The sequence below is a fragment of the Lepisosteus platostomus genome, chromosome 7 (genome assembly GCF_059453375.1).
Source record: "Lepisosteus platostomus isolate fLepPlt1 chromosome 7, fLepPlt1.hap1, whole genome shotgun sequence".
NCBI classification, from domain to species: domain Eukaryota; kingdom Metazoa; phylum Chordata; class Actinopteri; order Semionotiformes; family Lepisosteidae; genus Lepisosteus; species Lepisosteus platostomus.
Window position 1 is genome coordinate 14142420 of NC_142617.1, and position 21260 is coordinate 14163679.

The 21260-nt window shown below is 37.3% G+C and overlaps 2 protein-coding genes across 2 annotated transcripts; one reads left to right on the top strand and one right to left on the bottom strand.

Annotated features, from left to right (window-relative positions):
• Window positions 1–1963: 1963 nt before the first annotated feature.
• Window positions 1964–14698, top strand: alox5ap (arachidonate 5-lipoxygenase activating protein). The gene is made up of 5 exons (XM_088639391.1): window positions 1964–2122; window positions 2792–2891; window positions 10337–10407; window positions 11100–11181; window positions 13409–14698. The coding sequence occupies exons 1-5, from the start codon at window positions 2053–2055 to the stop codon at window positions 13569–13571; spliced, it is 486 nt and encodes a 161-aa protein (XP_088495517.1). The 5' UTR covers window positions 1964–2052; the 3' UTR covers window positions 13572–14698.
• A 1745-nt stretch (window positions 14699–16443) lies between these two features.
• On the bottom strand, window positions 16444–20694 carry medag (mesenteric estrogen dependent adipogenesis). The gene is made up of 5 exons (XM_088639392.1): window positions 20398–20694; window positions 20114–20247; window positions 18768–18883; window positions 18260–18445; window positions 16444–17931 (listed from the first exon to the last, which is right to left on the bottom strand). The coding sequence occupies exons 1-5, from the start codon at window positions 20607–20609 to the stop codon at window positions 17836–17838; spliced, it is 744 nt and encodes a 247-aa protein (XP_088495518.1). The 5' UTR covers window positions 20610–20694; the 3' UTR covers window positions 16444–17835.
• Between the last annotated feature and the right edge of the window lie 566 nt (window positions 20695–21260).

Consider the following 21260-nt stretch of genomic DNA (forward strand, 5'->3'; position numbering starts at 1 on the left):
AGAGCCGGCAAAAACAGAAGACGAAAACTTACATACGAGAGAAGATAGACTCTCCATACTGCTTAGACTAACTCGTTTGGTGCTATTGATGCTAGTTAAACCAGGACTAAACAATCTGCAGTCTTCTCCGACTGAGATAATTTCGCACTTTTGCTGCAACCATCTCCTTAATTAATTGCTCAACAGAACAATTTAGGAGGTAATTGTGTCAATATACTGCAATGGAGTAGCTCGGTAGGGCAGTAAGTGAAGCAGCCCCTAGCCTGGTCATCTGAAGATGACATGCAGCTGTTTCTTAAAATAAGCCAACTTTGACAATATGGGCGTTTTTTTTTCAAGACACCCAGATCCTCGTTAAAAAAAAACCTCACATTTTTCTCAGTTTTAAAGGCACATTCCCCTCGTTTCTCATTGTGTCCCCTGGATAGCGTTTCACTGCGGATTCGGAAGAAGTCCATTGGGCTCAATTTGTCAGAGGCACCTGTAGAAATAGTTTTTGGTTAATGTGCAAAAACAACAAACTGATGTGTGTGAACACTTGAAAGAGTTTATTAGCATCAGACTGCTGTCACATTTTTAAAGAGGAGACAGTTCTCTTTTTTCAACATTTAAGGGACTTAGGGTAAAGAAGAATGAACAGTATTACACCTCTTCCCAAACCATCTATACATTGTGTTGTTTCCAGTGTGTACTAGTTCATAGTTTAATTTTTATGTGGAAAATGTGGACATTATAAAGGCAGAGAAAGACATCTTTTCTTGATTCTCTTTCCTTCTTCATCGCGAGTGAACCTGAAACCTTTTATTTTCAAGAATCTGCAAATATTATTACATACACTTCAAAAACATTCAGTATATACATGTTAGAATATATAGGCTTACAGATAAAAGTATCCCATATCACTGTCTTTAATATATGCTACACTCGGTGTTAGCAAGACAAAGTGAAACATCCTTGAATGATGACTTTGCAGGTTTATAGCATTTTGGTTTTCTCCGGCTATATTACTCAGCTCCTGAAGAAAAGTAACACAGTCACACACCACTTAAATAGTATGAAAAAGCAATAGGGAATCAAACAAAAGGCACACCTTCGGATTATAAAAACAAACCAAAAATATTATTCAAGAGCAGAGAGATCAAATGCAATCATGTTAATGTACGGTAAGGAAATAACAGCTCGTTGCAGAAAACAGGAAAATGAATGCAATGCTATTACACAGCACGTTAGGAGCTACAGTGTGAAGAAATTTGTTTATGGCCTCAGATAAACATTTTAATTTGCTTGCTTATTCAATCAGGTGTGTATTCCAACCTGCAATTTTTCTGCAGATGAGAACCAAGCACCCAGTCCTTCAGTGCTAGTGGCCTTGATTTTTAATTCATTTAAGCTTTTTAGCATCTGGCACGCAAGATTGGTTTTGTTCCCATCTAACTCTTGTGAAATTGGCCATGTATTTGCAATTGCCCTTTTATATTACACAAAAATATCAGTCAAGGTGACACTGAATGCCAATGGTTCTGATAATAGCAATGCAGAGAGGATAATTGCTACAGTATTTATTTCCGAAGGCCAGTGACATGTCACTGACATTAAAATAAAAGAAATTACAAAAAACGGGACCATGGAACTATTCCCTGTTCCCTGTAAGTTAATGGTAAAAACAGCAGCTATATATGTGATACAAAAATCCAGGTAGCAGATGCCAATGAGAAAGACTGAAGTGATTGAGTCCCATCATCTGCCTGTCCAGACTCCTCATTTTGATATGGCAGGGCTGTGAGTGTAGTGTCAGGAAGGGCAAGTTTCTCTGGAGGATGGCATATAACATACATGTTTAGTTTTTTGCGAGAAAACAGAGATTTTTGAAAGAAGAAAAGCTGAAGACATTCGTGTCAATATTAGGATGGTGTTAGGGTCTCAACCAGGAAATACATTAGTGTGATGAAAGATAAAATCACTTCCTCTTTCCGTATGCATGATGTCTCAGACAGCTTGTAGCTTAGTCACAAACACACACTCTTCAGTGCGCAGATCAGAAAGATCACCATCATGGAGCTTGATATCTTGGAGAACGTGTATCTGCTCGTCATCGTAACTCTGCTGAGTGTCCTGCAGAATGGTGAGGTGGTATTTTCATTCAGAACAGCCTGCTGACATTTTTCTTTGATGTTTTTATAGCTAAATTTAAGCTAGGCAAGCTGTGTGATCATGATCAGTATGTCATACTTTGAACAATCAGTTGCATTTTTCCATATTAGTCTTTCTCTTATTTACATTTCATTCTAGTCTAGCTTTTCATGAATTTTTTTAACGAGCACGCTTTTTTTTCATTGAATGTATTAAGTTAAATTTGTATAATAACATTTTCTACTGTGTATTTCCCTGTGAAATCAAGTTAATTAAAACTTGATTAAATTGAGGACCAAATATTAGCTTGATTGAAATAATGGTATGTTGATTGTAAAGTTAACTTGAGTTTGTCACGTTTTATTTCTTTAGTTGACCAAATAGTTTGTATTGCTCTGTCACATTTTGATGCCACTGACACAACCATAGAGAAAGTATTGACTTTGTCTAATAACTCTCAACACTTCTATCAAAATAATTTTAGAACTTTTCAAACTGTGTAAAAAACTAAAAGCATAGTCTTAGAAATGCATTGTTTCTTAAGCTTTTGAGTTGTGTCTGAACCAGGTGACTTAAATGAAGATTAAAACACAATTTATGATTGCTTTTTAAGTTGCATTGAGGGAAGTTTAAAACCACTCTGCTATTTTCCTTGTTTTAGCATTCTTTGCCCAGAAAGTGGAACATGAATGTAAAACCCATAATTCAAGAAGCTTTCTGAGACCGGGAACACCTGCTTTTGAGCGTGTGTACTGCGCAAAGTAAGTACACCCATTTCTTTAGAACCAAGCAGTAATGTGTTGAAGTACAACGCCCAGTAACTCTATTAGTCAATCAGAGGATTTCTCAAATAGTTGCAAATGCCTGAATTGTAACCATATTGACAGAATCCATTTTCGCTGAAATTCTAAACTATTTAAGGTGCTAAAGACAGAGTCTTCACCTTGTGTGACAAATGAAAATGATGGGTTTCCAAATTGAAGGGAAGCAGACTGTTTACAGAATCCCAACGGCTTTAGATTTTCAAAGTATCTCAGGTACACATAATGTACCTACACAACAGGAGAATTTTATAACTGACACAGCAACATTTATAATTTATAACCTATTTAGGTCTTTATATATTGTCATAAGCAACATGTATGGGACTGAAATTTGCAATGTACATGTGAAGTGTTAATGTAATAATAAATGTAGTTTAAATATAAAATATTCATAATGTACTGCTGTCTCATGCTAAGCAGGGAAGGATCTTCTTTCGGGTCCTTATTTCCATATCTGGCATGCTAAAAGCAACTTGCCTTCACCACAGTAAAATAATTAGCTGTGCAATTTGCCCAGAGGGCCAGAGGGAAAATTGGGCCCTATAATTATCAAAAAGCATTAAAAATGCTCCTGTCGTATAGGAATCGCCTCAATTTCCTTCAATATCACGGCTGTCTGATAGTCTAGTCTAACTGGTACTTTAATGGGCAGTTTTAAATGGACCTACTCCACATGTCACAGAATGTCTCCACAGAAGGAGTTGGACTGGAATAGCTAAAGGTCAAATTGATTAGTAGAACACGGACAGGTTGTGTACTTTTGTCATCCTGTTTCTTCTGAAATGTATGTTGGAGTGTATTTCAGTTGGGGTGCAACTCCACTTCTTCATACAGTAGGTTTAATCAGCACACCAGCCCTACTTTGCCCAGCTGGTGCAGTTCTGGTGATCTGGAGGTGGAAGTTAAAGGGAAAGGAAAGCATCTAAAGCATGCAAAGTTTCACTAGGAGATAGGAGTTGGTTGTTGATTAATTTTCGTGCGGACTAAACATTCAATGGTTGGCAGTGTATGTTTCTACACCAAACACAGCAGAGAAACAGGCGAGCACAACTTTGCATATTATGCTGTAGTTCTTTTCCCTGTTGGGTGGCAAATTGACCAAAGAATTTACATCCCTGTCTGAAAGTCTGTCACACAAGCTGAAAGGAGAAAAAAAAAGAGTCTAGGTTTTTTTTTGTGTTAGGTTCTTAGAGTACGACTAAGGCTGAATTGTGTATTTAAAGCTTTGAGGTTTCTTGTTTTTAGCCCACAGATGAAGTCAGAGATGGTTCACTTGGCTGTATGCTTCATAAACTTTCTGCTAAATGGGGGAGGATGGTTGGTGATGATGATATCATTTTCCAAACCATCACTAAAACCTACTCATTAATGTTACAAAGCTCATATTTGTCTTTCTATTTAGAATTGTTTGTCAAGTAATGACAAAAATATTAACATCACACTCTTGATATAGGAGATATATCGAGATATGTTAGTGTTATGATAACAATTCAAACTACAGTTATATGATTGTCTGTGAGCATCTGCACATCTCCAAAAGCTTTTTATAATTTAAAAGGTAGGTAAACAGCTTAATACAGTAAATTACCATGAATCAACCCAGGATTTGGAGTGCAAAAACTGAGAACCAGTTTTTTGTTTCCAGAATTCATGGTTTTTATGCTTAGTGAATGAGTGACATATCACAATGGCATTTTTAAGTTACAATAAATACCTTAAAAAATATTTTTAAGTTATATTTGTAAAATATATTTTTACAATATAACCCCCACTCTAAAACAAACCAATGAGTAGTAGTAGTACCAGTGAATAGCAAAAGATACTTACATTTCCTAAGAACAAGACTAGGGTACATAGTTAAAGTATTGATAAAGCCCCGTGCTGCATTCATATCCATATATTCACAAGATATATGGATAAACTACTCTCAAATTCTGTTTCAAGCACAAAAAATCTTGGTAGATATTTAAGCAGAGTATGATACCGAAACTGTCTTTGAAGTGTTTGAAAGTTGTCATGAAGTTACATCAAACCTATTTATTTTTTCTGGCAGTAAGTCAAAATGACTACACTCTTTATTTGATGTGGTCAGTTATTTCTAAAATAATCTGAGCAGGAAGCATAAAACTAAAAAACAAAGGTGATTTCCATTGCGTTGCAAAAGTACTCATACCCCTGCAACATTTCTTCATGCTGTTGGTGTCTGAGTTTGCAATTGTGACACTTTCAAACAGGACTTTACATTTAGAGTCTATACAATCTACTCCGGAAAGCTAAGGCTAAAAAAATGCCAGTAGTATGTAAGTTAATTATAAAGAAAATGAGAATATTCAGAGTTTATGCTACAGTAATTATAGATCAGTTCAGATTCAACATTTTGAAAGGTAATACAATTATTTTCATTAGGGACAGAAACACCCAAGAACTGAATGCTTTGTGAATGCTTGGAACACTTGGTGAGATAAGTATGGCTATAGGATGAGGAGGCCCGGCCCCCATTCAAATTGAGTGAACCAAGGGGCAGCTCCAAGGTGGAGATGGGGCAGAGGAAGGATGCTTGAGACAAATGCAAAGGGAGGCGTTTGAGTTCGGTATACAGTATATAGGTCATTTTGTAATGATGGTGATTAGGTACAGCTGTCTGAGATTGACTTGTCGTTGATATCCCCCCAAACGTCAGCTAATAACTTCCATGTAATGGACTCTGCAAGTAATCAACACAGTTTAACTTAGTGGCAGATTAAATGCTTCTGTCCCTGTTGGTTCCCTCAAACAGATATTGAACTTCAAGTCACAATTCATATATTGACATGACATCCCAGATATTCCAGTCCCTACGCAAAGCTGACCTGGGTGTAGGAGTGCCAAGACAGAAGCCTTTATTGAGAAAGACTCATCTTAAATGTCGAAGAAGATGTATTGCAGACAGGTGGTTTTATAGTTAAAAGAGACAAAGAGACAGAAAGAGACACAACTGAACCTTTTGGTCTAAAAGCAAAACTTCAATGAAGCAGAAGCGCAACACAGCACATCTTCCATCATGCCAATTGTCAGACTGACATCAAGAGGCTGACATCAAGCTCTATGTTATGGGGATGCTTCTGCATGAGAAGTTGATGAGACGCTTGTCAGGTCTGATCAAAAGATGGATGGAGCAAAGGAAAGCTACAGGTGAATCCTACAGAAATACCTGCTTAAGTTACCCATTGATCTAAAACTGCATTCGTGACCTGGTGCACAAGGACAGACCCATACTGAAGTGGTCTGACAAGAAGAGAGTTAATGTTTTGGAGTGGCCCAGTCAATCAATCAGCAATCCAAATCAATGTTCACCAACCGACTCTTCAGAACTGGAGCAATTTCGCCATGAAGAATGTTAAGAATGGAAAAAACGACACTGTGCAAAAATGATAGAGAATGGAAAAAACTACACTGTGCAAAAATGATAGAGAAGTTTCTCTTCTTTTTAGGTTTTTCCTGAAATTCAGCCTCCTCCGCATATACAGTAACATTTTGGCAGGGGATGAATACTTTTACAACCTGCTGTACTATATATATATAAGATTAAAAGCATTAAATGTAGCTCTAGCTAATACAGATAATATATAGTATTCCCGCTCAAAACAGAAGCTTTTTTACCACATCCTGTACATCAGTTTTGTTCTTTTTAGGACTAAAATAAGAGAACTGCGGACAAGAGTGTGAAAAGAAATGTGCTGACAAAACTCTATTTGCTCATAACATTCCTGCAGTCCACCCACCCTCAGTTACTTATGCCATCATTCTTGATAAATACAGTGTTGATCCTCGGCTTCTTTGGTAGTTAAATGACTGGTAGCCTTTGCTTCTTATGATACGTTACAGCACTGCTGATATGTTAAAATCGACCTTTTAAGTAGTATTTTCTTCAACAGCTGTGCACACCTTGGGTGTCTCTGGTTAGAAAAAGTTTGTTAATACTGTGATATTAAAAGAAATTTAAAAAGCAGTTTTAAAGAAGTTCATAAAGTTCTCATATTTTATTCATTAATAATATGATAATCATTCTATTTAAATTCTATTTATACATTTGCACAAAGGATACTGATATTTATTATATGACAATTCTATTCGTTAGCACCTTTTAACAAACTCAATGCTCTGTACAATAGTACACCTATAATTACAACAGAAGCAAAAAAAAGTTTAAAAAACCCCTCAAAGCATGCGTTTAGTGAAACCACAGTAAATCACAGAATAAAAGATAAATGGATATGTCTTTAAGCAAGTTTGGAAAATGTTGAGAAGCTCTAATGAATTTTAACCATGAGTTCCACAGATGAGGTGTTGCACAAAATAAGGCTCTGTCACCTATTGTGTGGACCCTGGTCTTTGTAAGAATAAGACAACCTTAATCATCAGATCTCAGATTTAAAGACTACAAATAAAATAACTTGTAGATATTCCATTCAGTGCATTATATGTAAGCAGGAGAACCTTGAAGTCGACTGAATCTCAGGGGGAGCCATGCAATTTACAAAAGACAAGAGTTACAGTATGTGTTGACATAAAGCACTTTTAGACATCACACAAGTTGCAGAATTCCAGACATACTGAAGCATACTTAGAGTTTTGAAGATAACTCAGTCATCACTGGGGTAAGTAAGATATTACAGTCATATCATCTCGGTCAACTAAAAATCTTACCACACCCAAAGTCACCAACTTTGCAAAGCAAGTTTTGAACAGTTAACCATACAAAAGTTATCTTTTTTACTTAATATCTTGTAAGTGCAAAAACCACAGTGGTAGTATATGATTTGGCATGCAAATCGTTTGCAGTGTTATCAGTATAGTAGTGAAATCCATGTGGTCCAACCATGATGGTGAATGGAAGAATGCAACATGTAAATACCAAAAGGTAAAAGTCCCAGCACATGAGCCTGTGGAACACTCTGAATAAATGTCACAACAACAGATTTTAAAAAAGCCCAAAACCTGAGTTTATAACAGATGTTCAGGAGGGCAGTTAGAGGCTAATCTTGTCCACTTGCACTCTTCTACATATATATACATCTCACCTTTTGGACTTCCTTTTGTGCATTTCTCACTCGCCCCTACCTCCACCTTATCTACACCCTTGCAGCAGCTCCCCAGCTCATTCCTCACAGAAGTAATGGGGGAGCTCTTTACAGTCTGTCCACCATTCCCTCAGCTAGGCAAATTATACCAAATAAACTCTAACACATGTATTCCTCTGTTGCATTCATTAAGATCTAACTGAACTAATTAACCTAACTGAAATTATTAACTGAATTACAAATTGATTTCTGGTAACCAAATAGGAGCCAGATCAGTGAGGGAAAGTACCCATAATCTGTAGATCATTATCCATGAGATCTAGTAGGATGTTGTGATTGTCAGTATCAAAATGCTGCACTTAAATCTAGAAAGTAGTCAAATATATTACTGTAAGTGGCTCACAGAGAGAAGCCATTAAGAATCAAATGGACTTATTGGATTATTAAGACACTAGCAATGACCCTCTCCCTTGATTATAAACTTTGTAACTTCCATCCATTTTCACCAATTCATCCACAAGTATGTGCAGTGGCTACTGAAATATGGGAAAACCGCTAAATGTATTATTAATTGGACAGTTCAACAGGAGGGTGTTTGTATGTGACCTGTGTCAGGCACTTCTGAGTGTGTATTCTGTTTAATTCTCATTATACAAAGAGCAATGGAGGACTTATTGAAGTACTGTTCTTTTATGATTTTAGGAATATGAAAACATTTCCCAATGAACTGACGTGTTGCTGTTGTGTATTCATGCTAACAGCAAATGTCATGGTTGTGTTAGTTATCCTGCTGTGGTACATTGATACAGACACTTATCATATCACCAAACCAGATTTAAAAAGAAGACTGAATCTTGTATTTACCACAAACCATTCATTTTTCTAAATAAGTGTCTGGGGCATCTGATGGAGCATACGCAACAAGGTTGTTTTAACTGTTTGAAAAAATATATGAAAAGTTATCCTTGAGCAAACCTTTGTTTTAGCTTTAGGAGGGCTGAGCACACCCTGTCTGGAATTTGTTTCTCAATGCATGCAAATCATGCATGCCTCCGTCTCAGAGGAAGTTCTGGTAGTGACATCCAGCTTGTGTAATCCTGCAAGTAAGTACATTAAATGATGAAATCCTGCCCTGCATTGCATTGATCCTTGGATTTCATCACTCTAACTGCCTTTTTTATTCATTTTGTTTGTTCTTGTAGATTTTTGAATATTCTGGTTTTAAAATAATTGGTTAACGAGAATATTAATCAGTTATCAGTTTCTCATTTCACAAGCCCGATTTCTGTTTCATACACAGTAATGAAAATATGAAGGCTGGATGACTAAAATTAAAGTGCATATTTTCTGTTTTGTCATTCGCTCAGAGTCATGCTATGTTGTCTTTTTTGTCATATTATTTTTTCTTGAATTTGCCGCACTGATAAGCTAATACAACAAATCTTAGATCTAACATGACATCTCAAAGCTGACCTCTAAAAAGCACAGCAGGGAGTCAACTCATCTTTGCAAAAGCCCTCTGGTGAAGCAGAATTACACACTCTTGTGAGTGCAGCAATGACATTCTCCCCATGGCATAATCAGTCATTTCAATCACTTCAGAGGATGTATTTTTGCTGAAACTCTTAATTCAGTAGTTCAGTAGTCAAATTCTAATAACAATGAAATGAGCTGATGCATGTGAATGGATAACATGCTAAATACATTGGCGGTAAGGAAATGACATGGCCGACTGAAGATGAGCGCTGTTACAATCCTTTCACTTACGTGGAAAACACCAGGGAGGCAGCTGCAAGGGTGAAGTTGGAGTAGAGGGAGGTGAGCTTTGAAAAGATGTTTAGAGTTGTTAGTAGCCAGCAAGTATTTATAGATTGGAGAGAGGATGTACTACATTAGAATTTGACATCCTCTCAAACTTCTGTTGAATATCAACATTTATCATGGCTAATGATTATCAAAGTGAAGATCAAAGCGAAGACACAATGGCAGGCTTTGTACAGGACACGTACAGTATAAAATGTGCAGCTTTTGAAAAATATTACAAAATGAAATAGCAGTAAAAATGCACATGAGCTAAGCTATTCTCTGAAATCAAAACAGAAAAGTTTTAATTGCTGGCTGCTGCTTTGTTTATTTGCAATTGCTACTTAAAGATGCTATGAGTGTACGCAGGTAACACATTGAACCACATATCCTGTAGAAGGAACTTTTGGTGTACCACATCATAAACACGCAGAAAGCCTTCAAACAGTTCTATTGTGCAGAGTTTTCTTATTCAAATGAATCATGATCGTAAATACATCTATCCTGTATTCTTTTTAGCCAGAACTGCATGGATGCATACCCCACTTTCCTCGCTGTGTTCTGGTGCGCTGGGATATGCTGCAGCCAAGGTAAAATAAAGGGGAAATTTGTCTATCCTTACTCAGATCTGCAGAAGAGTCTCCTTCACACTCAGCAAATTGGAAGCCCATGCTTCACACTTCCACCTGAATCAGAAAGAGCTGTGGTGACTAGTCCCTACATTAAAAATCAAATCCCCTTTATTCATTTTAAAACACTCATTTAAAATGTCATTCTTCTGAACATTTTAGATGGGCTTAAAGAATCTGGAATTCATTAAGGTAAACAAAACTTTCCATTTCACTGATCCTTCCATCCATCCAAACTGCTTTGTCCAATGCAGGGTCGCAAGGGAACTGGAGCCTATCCTGGCAAGCAACACAAACACACACACACTCACACAACAGGGCCGGTTTTGCCAAATAAATTAGCAGTATATTTTGGACTGTGGGAGGAAACCAAAAGAACCCAACCAAACACAGCATGAACATACAAACTCCACACAGATAGCACACCAGGTCCAAAATTGAACCCCGGGCCCCAGAGCTGTGAGTCAGCAATGTTAAAAACAGTGCCCCCAGGTCACCTCTAATCTAGTGATGTGAGGAAAAACAATTGATCAAATAATTAAAAAAAACTATAATTTGATGCAGCCATTAAGCTCTTTCCACCTTTTATCAAATCCCATTGAAGAACTGGGGGGAGCTGTAGGAACTAACTCGTTGTTCCTGATGTTTTGTAGCCCCTGCAGCGTTTTCTGGACTGATGTACCTGTTTGTCAGACAAAAGTACTTCGTTGGATACATGGGGGAGACGTCTCAAAGGTATTCACCTAAAATGATCTTAAACTGCATGAACCAAGAATTCAGACTCCAAGTCTTCTGAGACAGCTTTAATCCAAGCACTCCATTCTTTCTTGATCCAAGCGCACTCACATCAAATTAATTTATATGTAATCATACCATTTAGCTTATGACACCACTGAAAATAAACACCAAATTCCATCTTACACAAAACATAAATGAAGCAAGGTCTTTAGAAAATTCTTGAAAAATAAAATACATTTTAGAAAAGCATGGTGACAAACATTTCAAGGTTTGTTTTTGGCAAAATAATGTAACAGTTCTGCTTTTTGTTCGTGTGAAAAGACCAAATATTTTGACCATGTATTCAAAAGAGGTGTGAGTGTTGTGCATTCTATTAATATAGAGTGAAATTACATAATGCCATCATTATGTTGGAAATATTTTTTTTCACTTAGAGTAGCTTTTAGAATTTTAGCAGTCAAGGATTTACCTGAATAGGGAAAACTCAAACTATTGATATAACTAATAGAAAGGCGGTTATTACGGATCACTTCACATACACTAAAAAAATTGTCATTACACCCTTGAAGCAGGTAATAGCTGACTCCTTGTGTGGCATTATCCAGATTTATCAAATGACCTTCAGAGTTAATTCAAATATTAGTCAAAGGAAACAGGAAAAATACACAGGTTAATAGTAGGAAAACCAATACAACAGAACATGCGGCATGCCAATGTACGAGAAAGCAGTTATTTCATTGTGATGGTTTCTTTGTGCTACTCATAAAGAATACAAGCCACTTCCAGTGGTATGTCTGCTATTGTTCCCTTCACAGACACTGAAGATTGCAAGACCTCAGAATGATCAATTTTATTGCACCTGGAGTTGAATAAAAATCATCCATGATTTAATAAAATGAGAAAATGCCCAAAGCATCTGTTTTGTAAAGCGAATGAAACTTGCATGAATCAGTGAAACAACAACAGTTTTCAAAATTTCTGTTGAGAGATCAGTTCAGTTTCCTGTTTTTTTTCCTCATTTCAAAATACAACTTTCTCTGCTGTATCCAGAAAAGCAAAAAAAAAAAAAAAAAGAGTACTTTATCAGTGTGCATTCTGCAAAAGTAGCCATGCACATGGTTGTGGTCCAAAATGATAATGCATCAGAGGGAGTAACTACACATTTTCAGAGATAGCCTGGGTGTGGGCTTTTGCTTTGCTAACAGTTTTTGGTCAAATACAATTGCATGATCGCAGCCACTGTTCATGAAAATTAGAATGGACATCCTTAATACGAAGTTCTATGCTTGGTAGACCAGCATGCTGCAGGATATTTTTTACATCGTATTTGCCCGGATGCTGATTTGGTTAGGGTTGCATGTGGTTACTATAACTGATTATATATCTTTGAAGCCTGACATCCTTATCTGTTTGTTCTGAAACAGGGGCTCCATCCATTTTCACACAGTGTCATCAGAAAACTGATGCTACCTCTACACAGAGGTGGAGGCATGCTCTAAAGAAATGTTAGGAAATGACATTTAATATGCACATACAGCCCATGGATAAACAACAGAGCATATAACTTTGTTAGCTGGTACAAGTAATACAAATACATTTATAAATTGTAATGGGTAGGACCACGAAATGACATTGACCAGTAAATTGCTTATAATCTGTCTAAAGAAATACAGGTACATGTATATCATTCTTGGTGTCTTATTTTCTTTATTTATATACAGTATGTTTCCTTTCATGTAGTGCCAGCAGAGTTGTACAATCTGAATGTCCCCCTGAAGGAAGAAAAGTTGCATTATTGACTGTTACATCTTCATTAATGGCTCTGCCACAATTCCACAGTGTATCTAACAAAAGCTGAAAGCTGGGGATCCTTGTAAAGGGATGGTTCATGAATGTGAGCTCTAGGCCTATGTGTAATGGTTCATAATTTCAGGAAACGAAACTAAGCAAAATCCAGACATTAAGTCTTCACAGTAAAAGCTCAGAAGTTTTTAGCCTTATGAGTTTTATTTAATTCCCAGTTCTTAAAGACAATGCATTACTAATCCAGTATTATTCTAGATGCTGTACTGTCACCAGGCACTGCTACATTAATGAATTCAGTTCAACAAACCTTATAAATAGGTCATGACATATACCACATCTCTGTGGTACAGTAGTACTGTTTTTGTCAGAAACACTGTCATCATCTCTAATGTTGTTTTGTATCCTTTTGCCTTGTCAGCACTCCTGGGTACTTATTTGGCAAGCGCATTATCTCCTTCCTGTTCCTAATGTCCGTGGTGGGGATCCTCAATTATTTCCTCCTTGAGTATTTTGGAAGTGACTATAAGGAATACATTCAGACAATCATGAAGGCTTCGTCGGCTTTGCTTCTCATCCCATGAAGATCTGGTTGAAAACTTGTCTGTTAATCATAATTAAAAAGACAAAGCTTTCCCTGGGCACTCCAGGGAAAAGTCAACTCATTATCTTTCTGTCTTTCATTGCTGTCACCTTATAATAAAACCTGATCTCCATTTGCTTTTCCAAAGAGTGAATATTTATTTCATTTCAAAAAAGAGGTTTAGTAGCAATCAAATGCACTTGTCAAAAATTCCTTCAACCTGATGCCTTGTATTCTCTGTAATTTGTCATTTTAAAACTAGTGTTAGACATTATTTTTAGATCCCAGGCACAGCAGACACATGTATTTTGTGGCATGGGAATTGTTTAATCACAAATTAAAAAAGGTATGATTAAAAAGTAGATCATGAAAACAAAATGTAAGAAGAGAAATGACACATAAAACATGAATTTGCTGTTTTTTGTTCTCTGTTGAAAGGTGTCTGATCCTAGTGTTAAGTGGTATATTAAAAAAGTATATTGTACATTCATTGTAGTTTCATAAAGTTTTAAAAACATAATATATTAAATACAGATGGCAAACAGCCTGGAATACACCACTGAACTATCCACTGTTAAAGAAGAGGAATTTTGCTCCCAACATAACGATATTTAAATTTAATCCAAAACCAGGTTTGGTGCCTATCTGGGTTTTCCTCATACAGAGTCATACAGAGCTACTTTTGGGAACACCCATTTTACATACTTTGTCATTATCCATCGTTGTATGTTCTATTATAGACAAATACTGTATGCACATCACTAGCATAGCACATAGGCTTATATACCGTTTTTTATAAAGTTCACTAACTGTTCTGACTGTAGGTACTTTTTTTGAAAAAAAAAGGAAATGAAACAAATACTTGAGAAACCTTTGGTTTTGTTTGAAGGCATGGATTAAAAACAAAGCTAAGTAAAATGCAAAATTCAAGCTTGTGCTTCAGATATGTTTTGGCATCAAATCTTGGCAACTTTAAACGTGAAGGGACAAAGTGTCGTTCATAAATGACTTAGAGGAAAGTAGCTTAACTTCCTCGGTAACATTTTTTGTAAGATTTTAGAGAGATCTGTTAGAAAATAATCATAGTGTGTCTGGAAATGACCATTAAAGATAAAGTTTAAAGCATAAGATGTGAGCCTTATTTATCATTATTATTACAACACTGTGATTCATCTACAGGGTAAATCTTGCTATGATTTGTTTGCTTTTTACAGTGGTTTCTGTCCTCATGAAAAAAACTCAAAATGACTCAGAATGGGAATGTAAAGAATTAGCTTCCCCTGTCCATCATAATTTTACTGATTGCACTCTAGGGCTTTATTTATAGTAATAATTATATATGCTACCAAAAAACGTAATCTTAAAGGAGTAACCGTTAGCTGCTATAGTGTCTCTCACCCCTAGTAACCTGAGTGGATTATGGGACTGCACTAGTTTTTCTAGTGTGGCAAACTAAAGTCAAATAAAAAACTATAAAAGCAGCTCCGTAAATTTTATGAAGCCATTTACTTTTTGTTTAATGCTGCTGAAATCTCTCATTTTTCTCCCCGGCTCACTATTTTCTTGGCAGCCCTAAACAGGCGATGAGAGATATGACTCATGGGTATCATGGCAGTTCGACAGTGCTCCTTTTACTGAAAAAGCAGGACCATTTGTGAAGTGACTCTGTGTTGCACAGAGAACCAGATTTTGTGCATTTGCACATGGAAAACATTGATTTGTCTGAACACACCCTGTACCCATCCTCTTTTCAAAAATAGTACGGAAGATTAAAATACATGATCTGGTCTTTTATAATGGTACACCTTTTTGGCAAAAAATGTCTAGATCCTCCATACAAGAAACATGTTTGAGGTCGGATTGATTGCTGGAAACATGTCAGCCATACTGGACCAATAGTCTCCCACGATTCCAGGAAGAGGGAATTTTAATGCCTGCCCTTTTGTTGTGAGTGTTGAGTGCAGATTCCAAGCTAGCAATGAAGCAAAAAGGAGTGACATGGTACTGTACATTGTCCCTTCAACGTTTTCTAAACTCTCCCAGGAAAATACACCGTACTTTCACACACACATTAAGTGTATCTCCCTGCCACCCACATCCCTTTCCTATACCACAAAAATGTAGGTGGGTTGTCAAGAAAGATGTCAAGAAAAAGAAAGAGTAAGGTGACAAGTTTTCAAACTCCTTCATTAAGGTTTAAGGGTCTTAAGGATGTATCCATATGTCTTCATAAACAACAAGGTTGTGTGTACAGGCTGTTCTTACATTAAACTGAATGGACACAGCTAGTTTATACGACTGATTGGACACCAAAATTTCTTAAGGTGATTGTTCCACCAAACTATTAGACCTTAATGGGAGACATGAGTAATACTAAGAACTTTGTCTTTACACAGACCATTAGCAGTGTTCCGTGGGCAGTGCGACTGAGCTCATTGTGTTACATATTTCACATATTGCCGAAGTAGCATGCATAGTAAATGCCACCAAAAAGAGCCACAGGCAAAGGCACACTATTATTAGTATCATTCCAGAAATACAAGGTGCTGTGAGTCACTAGAATAACATGAACCCAGTGCAATATGATCTAAGGCTTTCAGCAGGACAGGATATTTGAAAATACACACCTTCCCTTTTAGTGTTGCTGCGATACCAATAACTTCTATTGGCAAAAGTTAGTTTAGCTTTGGATTATTTTGATTATTTGTATACTATGGAAAACATGGAGGTTAGAAGTATATATACACTGACAAAAGTTGACCACTTTCGTATATATGTATTTTCATTGATCAATGAATAATAAAGACCAAAAATCCAATTCTTAAATGTCTTTTAACATAAAAACATAGAAATACTGAAAACTAAAGAAAACATTTTATTTAATCTTTATATCATAATTTATTAAATCTTTATACTGTAATTCACAATAAAAAGACAAGTACAAAAAAGCACTTACAATGAAAAAGTTTAAATTTCAACCTCTCTGAAGTACAAATACAGCACTGTTCAAAAAAGCAGTCTTGAATAAAGGAACAAAGTTAATCAAATAGCGCCATCTCGTGGTAACTGAAACAGACGCAGGCAAAATATTTGTTAAAATAGTTACCACTGCCAAAGGTGTAGCACAGGAACCATTACTGGGCCACAATTTACATTCAATCACAAAGGTTTATTCGAGGCTTAAGATTGCAATGTTGCAATACTTAGATATATGCAGATATACTGTTTACATAGTACTAGTGCTGTCAGTAAATGCAGAACCACAACTTAAAAAAAAGAGTTTTATAATATTCTCAATAAAGTTGTTTTTTTGGTGGTTCTTTCAGCTATTCTTTTGAATCCCACTGGCATACTTCCTTCAATCTCGCAATTTTCCCTGTTGTTCCTTTTAAGTAGCTCAAACAGGAACAATTTGCCATGACCAACAGGAAACCTTTTCAGTCCAGAAGATAAGATAATAAAAAAAGACCAGGAACGCAGTGATATGCATATAGAAACACCAAAATGAGGCTGGCAAGTGGTAGGTGAACAGTTAACCAGAATAAGTGCTTTAATTTTTAAGCGAAAGAGATCCCTTTACAGAAAAGAAGCACCTTCATGAGAAATGATTGTAAGATATACCTATATAGTGGACTGAGGATGGACCAAACAGAAGTCTCTTCAGTTTAGATTTGAACACTATCTGGGGAAGACTGCTATACAGGAGAAAACATACTCCCACATGTAGCTCCTATAAGCATGGATGAATTAAACCAGCCCAGTCTTAGGTGATGTCAGTTGCCAGACATGCACAGAGGAGTTATAAAATCAAAGAGGCAGCCAGGGCAGTGTTGTGGGAGGGCCTGGTACACTACTGCGAATATTTAAACAAAAAGGCTTTCTGAATAATCACCAATTAAAGTGACGGCTGCGACATTTCTTGCAAGCAGAACCCTAGTGATGGAGGGTGATGAATGCCGAGTTGGAAGACCACTGCACTGGACAGGTAAGGAGGAGGGGGAAAAAACTGACAGAAAATCCCAACATTCACAAGAGGCCTTTGCAAATGTTTTGGAAGAGAAAAAAAAAAGACAATGGATGAGATCTCCATGGCATGGAAACACGAGTCTGTCCAAACTCTCATCTTCTGACTGGAAACAGAGGGATCGGCTGACAGTTTCTGAGCAGGCGCCAAGAAGGCTTGGCATGTGTCTGTGAATGTGGGTTGACACCCAGCCTGAAAAGGCCTAATTGACAGGCTGCTCGAAAAGTAAGTGAAAAACTGTTTATTGCTTTTTCTGCACATCCGGGTCTAAGGAAACAGAAAGAAATCCCTCTTCTGCTGTCTTCTCCTGTTTGTCCTTACTGGTGACGTGAGAAAGCTAAGGAAAGATAAAAAAGTATGACACATTAGATTTAGACAAAACAGGACAAGGGATGACTGAAAAGTTCAAATACTATCATCACCTGCAAATGAAATGCTAATTCGCAAAAGTCTAGATTCTTCTAAGATAGAGGTATTTTTTTAGGGGAAAAACAGAAACTTGTAAATTATGGTTGGGCATTTTAAAGCTTGTATTTCATTTAAGGACACAGATTAATTTTAGAAGCAATTCAACAGTTTGAAAGAACAAACTGGGAGGGTGAAGAATCCGGCACCTGGCCAACAAGGAAACCAAGAAAACGTTTAGAAAGCGGAAAATAAATTACCTCTCCTTCTAGAGTGAACTTCCGCTTGCTTAAGCCGAGCCAAAATGGGAAGTCAAAGAGGGCATCGGAGTGGTACCTCAGTGTGATATTGGTATGCTGCCAGAGGGGTTTCACTCTCCTGCCCTCAAGAGGGATTTCAAACCCCCTCTTATCCGCCCAGCTCTGTAGCGCGTCTTCCACATCCATCTGAAATACCAGCCATTGGTTAGAGTTGAGTTGCCACTCAGCCCATTTGCCCAGGTGAAAGGTCATTAACGAAAGAAGGTGTATCAGGCATAGTTATTAACAGCCTACCCATGTGTTTCATTATAATCTACAAAGATTACCCGGTTAAAATGTCTGAGCAACACCACTTGTTGGCTTCTCATTTACTTTATAATCTGAGGTAGAAAAGTACAGTCAAGGATGATTTAGTGATTGATCAAATATTTGTTTTCCTCTCTCTGCATGTATCTATTGGAAGACATGATAAAGTAATTACAAGAATGTGAAGTGGTAAAGATCTTACTTGCACTGCATAGCTTTCTCCGGCCACTGATGAAATAGCCTGGTCCAGGCCTCTCTCAATCTCCCACTTAACCACAGGGTTGCTGCCATTAATGACCACAATGAATTGTTGTAGCACTGCAGTCAGAAACACGACAATTAAAACAAGTTTTGTCTGCATCACACCCTACACCAAAGGAAATAAATGATTTCATGAAATAGACGACGCAGACTATTAATTAAAGCTCTACAAAATGATGCATTTTCTCCTCTACTTGTTTTCTCTTGTTTAAAATTCCATATCCACCCTTGACACAGGCAACTGTGTTGTATGCCTGACTCATTCCTTCATACTTGTTTGCCAAACGATTCGTTAGAAAGTATGGTTCATAGAGGCAACAAAAACACTTAAGTTAATAATACTTTCTGGACACTCCACTCAAAGCGCTTTACAGGTAATGGGGACTCGCCTCAACCACCACCAATGTGCAGCATCCACCTGGATGATGTGACGGCAGCCAGAACGCTGACTCTTTTCAAGAAACACCCTGGGATTTTACGTCTCACCCGAAGGACAGCGCCTGTTTACAGTATAGGTAAACAGTTTACAGCACCCCTGCTGGCCCCACTAACACCTCTTCCAGGAGCAACCTTAGTTTTTCCCAGGAGGTCTCCCATCCAGGTACTGACCAGGCTCACACCTGCTTAGCTTCAGTGGGTTGCCAGTTGCGAGTTGCAGGGTGATATGGCTGCTGGCCATATATGTTTTGGACAACATATAGTCCAAAACAATCACAAACATCAAGTAAGCGCAAGAACGCAGATCGAGCCACCACACACTAAAAGTAATCTCACGTCAGTTTCAAGGGAAATTAATAAATTATATCATCAAATATAATACATGTTTTTATTCGCAAAGAGTGCAGCGCTACACCTTATTTTGAGACACAGTTCTAGAATTATTCTAGTTGCATTTAAAATGAACACGATTATAATGTCTGCAAACTATTATCACTGAAAATTAACATTTGCCAGGAAAGAACTTGACATTTCCATAAGTCCTGGATTCCTCCTTTTCGGGTAAAGGACAGGTTCAACCAGCAACCGCAGGTAAACCGGAAAACCAGCTTCAGGCCTACGTCACACTTAAAGACGTATCATTTAAAATATTCATCTTTTACACCTGTACTGTTGTTTTCATACCTCTATGATTTAAAACCTATTATTTATAAACGTTTCGCTATTTTTCGGATCACAGTTCTACTAAGCAATATATTTCACTCATGCCACAGATATAATACAGCAGGAAAGATCCGTTCAGCCCCCTTTGGAAAGAAATCTTAAACAGCAGACTAGTTAATCAAATACCTTCAGCCGCTTTCTCGCTTTTCGTCTTCAGCGCTGGATTGAGCTCGCAAGCCGAAACCAGGATAAAAATTAACTGTGACGTAAACCTTTTCCTCAGGTCCGTATAATCTTTTAACGAATGCACTGTGATTATCCTGGGGGAGTAAGAAAATATTGCTAGATATAGCAACATGTACAGTATATTTCATGTAGGCGTACATTACATTCTGGTACCCAAAGACTGTATTGTATAGTCTACAATATTATTCTACAAAAATATTTTTGTCAAACGGTTCGGTACGTACCTTCCTGGAGAATGCTGAAAGAGGACTTTCCCTTTTGCAGAGTTGCACTCATCTATAAACACGCAGAAGCTTCCCGGATCGTATCTTACAAACCTGTATCCCGAACCTCGGACTTCTACCTTAAAGCCAGACGGCGGCTCCCGTAAAAACTCTTCTAACTCAATAAGTTCCATGTAGAATCCCGACTTGGCATTAATATGCATTTTGTTCATAGCTCTTTCCCAAGTGAGACGTCTCCTGCGCTCCCGCCACTTGCTAAGTTTTGCACGAAGTGTTCTTTCCCTCCGGGGTGTGAGTATGTATGAGTGTGTGACGATGTGTTTATGATGACATTTCGTAGGCATCCGTCTGCTGCGGTGATTGTCACGTACAGGACTGGATAAAATGTTTTTTACGATGATTGTATTTATATTTGGAACATTTCTTTCTAACGTGGCTAAATATGATAATCCCAAGATTTAACTGGAAATAAGGTCAAATTGTGAGTTACATTACTAACAAGTTGATTAGGCATTATCCAATCTATTGGATAAATTAGATTATTCCTAGTGAAAGTCACGGTGTCTGTCCCTGAAGCATACTACACCCTACATTGTTGTGCACACAATTAACAGACACCCTCAAACCTAGACTGAATGACTTTTGGAGGTGTGAGGAACCGGAGCAACTGGCAAAAATATAGGTGGACACCATGCAAACTCCACACAGAAGCCCCCTCACCACAATATAATATAGGACCCAATAGATTGTGTATATGCGCTAAGCAACTACATATTGGCAAGAGGCTAATGTATACATTACCAGTCATCAATCCTGACTTTTAAAGTACGCTGCAGTTTTTCCATTATTTGGTTGACATGTAC

Coding starts and splice junctions, on each gene's coding strand:
- medag (XM_088639392.1), bottom strand. CDS start 20,609: ATGAACAAAATGCATATTAATGCCAAGTCGGGATTCTACATGGAACTT. Junction 18,446..18,767: donor GAGAAAGCTATGCAGTGCAA/GTAAGATCTTTA, acceptor CTGGTATTTCAG/ATGGATGTGGAAGACGCGCT. Junction 17,932..18,259: donor AGTTCACTCTAGAAGGAGAG/GTAATTTATTTT, acceptor ATCTTTCCTTAG/CTTTCTCACGTCACCAGTAA.
- alox5ap (XM_088639391.1), top strand. CDS start 2,053: ATGGAGCTTGATATCTTGGAGAACGTGTATCTGCTCGTCATCGTAACT. Junction 2,892..10,336: donor GAGCGTGTGTACTGCGCAAA/GTAAGTACACCC, acceptor TATTCTTTTTAG/CCAGAACTGCATGGATGCAT. Junction 11,182..13,408: donor ATGGGGGAGACGTCTCAAAG/GTATTCACCTAA, acceptor TTGCCTTGTCAG/CACTCCTGGGTACTTATTTG.